The sequence below is a fragment of the Danio rerio genome, chromosome 9 (assembly GCF_052040795.2).
Source record: "Danio rerio strain M-AB ecotype USA chromosome 9, GRCz13ab, whole genome shotgun sequence".
NCBI classification, from domain to species: Eukaryota; Metazoa; Chordata; class Actinopteri; order Cypriniformes; family Danionidae; genus Danio; species Danio rerio.
The window spans coordinates 45,821,501-45,827,500 of NC_141029.1; the positions used below are offsets into that span (position 1 = coordinate 45,821,501).

A 6,000-nucleotide genomic window follows, 5' to 3' on the forward strand; every position below is an offset into this window, starting at 1 on the left:
CTAGGAGCATGTCTATGGTGCTGATTTGGATTAGTCAATTAACTTAAGTTGCATGTTTTTAGATGGTGGTAGGAAACCGGGGAACCCGGGGGAAACCCATGTGAGCACAGGGAGAACGTGTAAACTCCGCACAGAAACATTGGCTGGCTTGGTAAGGGCTAGAACAAGTGACGTTCTTGCTGTGAGGCAAAAGTGCTAACCACTGGGCCACCGTGCCACCCATCTAGGAAAGGAGGAGGAAGTAGGAGTAGGGGTGGAATGGGGGATTCTTCAAAATGAAGATGGCTGTTATGTGGAACTTAGGGTATTTATAGTGGCTTAAGAAGCGTCTGATTGGTGAATCATAAATTGAATAATGCGGGACCAGCCACAAGCAATCTTTAGCATGTGATCCTCTCAGAATTAGTTTATAAATAAACTTCACAGAGTTTAGCATTTCCATCACTCTTTTCTTATGTGATGCATTCAAATGGACATTAATAAGGTGGCTGACAAAACCTTACATGCTGCCATTTAAGACACTTGCAATAACCAAAAAACTACTTGCAAATTAAGCAACGATCTTAATTGGTTTGACAGCACGCGTGTTTCAAGTCCTCACAAAGTAAACAAGTTAAGAAAACACCTGCATTTTGTCACAATACTTGCAAATAGCACGGAACACAACAGAAATCTTTCATGACCGTTAAACATAACAAACCCAGATATTTATGGTTATTTAGGCTAATAAAATAAGATAAGGTAATCAGGATGTTAAAATAAACAATAATCCCACCTTTCAAACATCAACTACAACTTCACTGAGCTCTGGTCACGGCACAATAAACATTTCGTAGCACCTAAACATATTTGCAAAGAGATACTATATCTTTGGAAATATGTTAATATTTTTGATGAAGTTGAACTCCTTGTTGCCTCCTGCACTCATCCTTGTTCTTGAGATTACACAGATGAACAAAGTCTCTGGGAATTGTCAGTCAGTTACTATGGATACTACTAATATTTGAGGGCTGCACATTAAGCGATTTTATTGCACATTTTTCAAAGAATATCAAGAATTTTAACAGAGCATGGAATGAATGTTTTCATAAAAAACTTAAAAATGTTTGTTTTTCATTTTGCTGTTATACATAAATCTTTTCTGTTGATGTAAAACAACACCTTGTCAATAGATTTCCAGCTCCCAGCTTGTTTTTAAACAGCTCATCGGAAAATAAGATGAGTAAATTTTGAAATGAGGTGTTTTTATATGCGTTCTTAAGAAAGATGGAAAAGGAGAAGTTTGTCTGTGTTGAAATGTACAGTTAAAGATGTTCTGTTGTGACAACAGCAAAGTTTTGTCGTGATAGACTTTTTGTGGCACCAGTAACACGTACTTGTTTTGTGCATGACTTTTGAGAAAGCTTAACAAGAAGCAAGAATGGATAACAGTGTTGAATCCTTATCTAACATTATCCTTTAACCCACGATCATGCTGATTTCGTGCCATTTTTGGAAAGGGCAAAATACATCCCAGGAGATACTTTTTTTTTTTTTTTTTACAGTTTTGTTAACCCAGGCTAATTCTGAAAACATACCTCTATATACATTTCTGGAGACCGTCAAATACGTCCCGGAAGGCGCGTTTATTGCAGTTTTTGGGAATCCATGAGAGGCCGCTGTTTACACTTTTGGAGATCTCAGATTTTTCTTGCGAGTGCCATTCGTGCCTGCTGTTCTCTCTTAAATCCACCAAAGACTGCTGTCAACTGACCTATCGACTGACCCACTCTCCCCTTTCCTAAACCCAATCATACCGCCCCGTATCAATCATTTAAAAAGGTGAAATGCAGCCATATGTACTTCTGGCTATGTAATTCACGATCTCCAGAAATGTATATAGGGCTACATTTTCAAAATGAGCCTATGTTGGTTTTTGTTTTCGACACCCTACACTTTTTGAGATCTCAAATTTACTCGCGAGTGTCATTCACTTCTACTGTTCTCACATAAATCCATTAGAGGGCACTGTCAACTGACTGATTGACTGACTGACTGATCAACTGACCCACCCTCCTTCTTACCTAAACCCAACCAATAGTGTTTTAAAAATCACAGATTGACCAGCTCCGACCCACTTCTCTAAACCCAACCGACAGTGTTTTGAAAAGCAATCAATAAAAAGAAAAGCCCCTTGATTTAAATACATTCTCACCCTGTTATTTACTTGTTTATTTTATTTTTTTACTTTTGTTTTTGTCTTACCAGCTTTCCGGAACAGTTTTTCGCCGGACACGAACCCCATCGCCAGTATGGTCAACCTCTTTCTGCTTCTTAAGTCCCATGAAATACATGGTGAGTTACTGGATAAACTGGTAACAGCAGAAAAGAAATCCACATGGAGGTAAGCAGTCAGCAGGAAAAGAAACGGCGTCATACCGCCCCATAGCATACATTTTAAAAACGAAATGCCATATGTACATATGGCTACATAATTCACACTCTCCAGAAATGTATATAGGGCTACATTTTCAAAATGAGCCTATGTTGGTTTTTGTTTTCGACACCCTACACTTTTTGAGATCTCAAATTTATTCGCGAGTGTCATTCACTTCTACTGTTCTCACATAAATCCACCAGAGGGCACTGTCAACTGACTGACTGACTGACTGACTGATCAACTGACCCACCCTCCTTCTTACCTAAACCCAACCAATAGTGTTTTAAAAATCACAGATTGACCAGCTCCGACCCACTTCTCTAAACCCAACCGACAGTGTTTTGATAAGCAATCAATAAAAAGAAAAGCCCCTTGATTTAAATACATTCTCACCCTGTTATTTACTTGTTTATTTTATTTTTTTACTTTTGTTTTTGTCTTACCAGCTTTCCGGAACAGTTTTTCGCCGGACACAAACCCCATCGCCAGTATGGTCAACCTCTTTCTGCTTCTTAAGTCCCATGAAATACATGGTGAGTTACTGGATAAACTGGTAACAGCAGAAAAGAAATCCACATGGAGGTAAGCAGTCAGCAGGAAAAGAAACGGCGTCATACCGCCCCATAGCATACATTTTAAAAACGAAATGCCATATGTACATATGGCTACATAATTCACACTCTCCAGAAATGTATATAGGGCTACATTTTCAGAATGAGCCTATTTGTTGCAAATCCAATAGCTTGAAAAAAGTTTAAATAATCATGAACTGGAAGATTATCTTCTGGACTAATTTCAATACTAAATGCTTTGCTGTATATGTTTACATGGACGTTTTTTATGTTAATATGACTCATTTCCAACTCATAAAACTACTGTTCGCATTTAAAGAGGTACTTTTCCAAGTGTTTGCTAAAAGTACGCTAAAAATTGATCTATGACTTCATTAAACATCAAAGCTAACATGATAAACTTTTTTTTTTACAAGAAGGCCAAGCTGTGATACTAAAGGGCCACACTAATGGGATCATGTGCCAATTTTTACTCCCACCGGTTCGCGCTTTTCCCTGTCTATGTGCATTCTTTAGCACATTAATATAGCTGCAGCAGTCAATCGAGTGTATATCTGTGAATGTTTAATTTACAGCATAACCCGAAGATGACATCGCGCTAGCCAACCCGATTCTTAAGACAAATAACCGAAGAGTTTGACTGAAAATTGGCAGCAAAAACAGTTATGTTGATTCATTCCAAACTGTCATCATACAGACTCGCCTACTATCCATAAAGTGTCTCATTAAGAGAGTAATTAGCAGAGTTTTATGCGTGTACATAAAGGCCTACTAACACTTGAAGAACATGCTTCCAGCTGTATCAACATAACATGTTTAAAATGGGTTTCTGTCTGACTTGGTCACAACGTGGGTGGACAGAATAAACAATGGAAGTGTTTTTGGATCCCTGGTGATGTGAGAAAATGTAGCAGAGCAACAGGATGAGAAAAATACCAGCTTTAAAGAAGTATATTATGTGTTTGGAGCTATAGTTTGTGGAAAAAGAGGAATCAAGCCATGGATGATGTCATGAATGATTCCTCCCTGTGACTAAAGATGTCTTTTTTTCTTGCTCTCTGAGGAAGTTCAGTGTTAAGCATGTTCTGCTTTAATAAAGAGTTTTGTAGTTAAGAGGAGTCTTTAAATTTCACTAACCATCTATTTGCAGTTTAGCGTTATTTAATTATTACAAACCAGTAAGAGTTTAGGCTCCCTCAGATTCACATTTGGATTTAGATTTCAAGTTGTGGTTTATACGAAGATTTGGATTTGTAAACACATCTAGATTACAATAAAGATTTGGATTTACATTCAAATCACTTTTGATTTAATTAAAATTCATCCAGCAGGCACACAACGTCATAAAACGTTAATGTTAGGTTAGATTTAGGTTGTGATGCCGGGTGACCAAAATTTTATGTCTTGCCAGCATGTAAGGACCATGTTATTTTGATGTCCAATAACAGTCAAATTAAAGGTGCAAGCAGCGATGTAAGGGACCTTGCACCCTGGCTCACCACTGCCTGGTGGCCTTAGGATAACAGAGAACAGTGGATAATAATAATTTAGGCTGAAATAAATTGAAAATATTTTAGAAAATCACTAATTTATGCCAAACTTCCTTCTGTCAGCAGGTGGCGTTATGATTGTCACTCAATATTGTCATGTAGATGTCTTTAGGAGTGGAATTTCATCGAACCTGTGAATTTTCAGACACATCAGACATTATTTGGCTGAACTTATTTTATTAGTTCTAAGTACTTTCTTCTTCATAGCAAAGCACTGAACTTTGTCAGTCCTCCACGGACACGCCCTTTGGTGAAAACTCTAGATCTTCACAATTTAACATCACAAAAAAATAATAATAATTAACGCAATTAACGCAAGTTTTTTTTAATTTCCTGTTGTGCTCGATGTTTGTTCAACATGCAAAGAAACATGGATAAGACCAAGGAAGCACTTTTTGAAGGCAAGTTTCAGTATAAAACGATTAATGTCGCATTACCAGGCTATCCAGCGTTTCCTCCAGAGTTTCATGCAATTTTTAACTTTCGACTTTTGTTTTAATGGAATTTGATACCGCATGGCGAACGGAAAGAAAAACCTCTACATTTCGTGACTCGGTGGTCCTTTAAGGTAATCAAAAATCGCTGCTTACATGGTAAATTTGTTAACAAAAATAATTAAATATATAATAATTAAAATAAGTTAATCTGTATTTCGATAAAATATTTTGAGTTACATTCAGATACATTTAAATTTAGATTTGCATTATGGTCATTTTTATGAGTTTTTGTTCAGATTTAAAATTCCCTTGTAAAAGTTCATTTTTTAATGTGTTAAACAGAAAAAAGCCACGGTTGGGAACATACTCTGCTGCTTAATTACATCAATTACATTTTGTCACTTTTTAAATGGCAGTGTGTGTCATGCAAAAAAAAAAAAAAAAAAAAGAGAAGAACTAAAGCAAAATTAACATTAGTGTTGTTTTTATCTTTTAATTATACAATGCCTGAAAGTCTGAAATAAATTACGCCAAGATTACAGTTTTTCATTTGGACAGGATATTGTAACCTGATTCATTGCATATTTTGGGAATTTGTTTTGTAATGTAAATATGAAATATTTTTATGTATATTTGTCAGCACTACTGCCACATTCTAATTTGTCTCTGCTCATTCTAACTGTAATGTTACATGATTTGCACCGTAATGTTGTCTCACTAGTAAGTAAGACATTGTATAATCTAAAAACATTTCAGTCGACTGATTTCAACAGAAAGTACCTAAAGCCTACTTTCTATGCTAAATGTCATGAGCAGGTATCAAATGAAAGGGGTTTGGAAATTGGAGGACGTGTGAGTTGTTGGAAGAAGTGTGGCATTGGGGTAAGCTCTAAATTAAAGTTTAGATCTTATGCCACAATTGCTAAAAAACACTTTTTGATAAAAAGTCTTTCATTTTTTTAATGCTTGCTTTGAAATGGTAAGATATTAATTGAAAAAAGTACATTTACATTGTTAAACTT

At 36.2% G+C, this 6,000-nt stretch overlaps 1 protein-coding gene across 1 annotated transcript in view; it reads left to right on the forward strand.

Moving 5' to 3' along the window:
- Positions 1–6,000, forward strand: part of LOC147835394 (uncharacterized) — a 30,632-nt gene that overhangs the window by 23,684 nt on the left and 948 nt on the right. Inside the window, exon 6 of the mRNA XM_087268408.1 lies at positions 2,248–2,334. Coding sequence (XP_087124534.1) covers positions 2,248–2,334 — 87 coding nt within the window. The remainder of the gene's footprint in view (positions 1–2,247; positions 2,335–6,000) is intronic.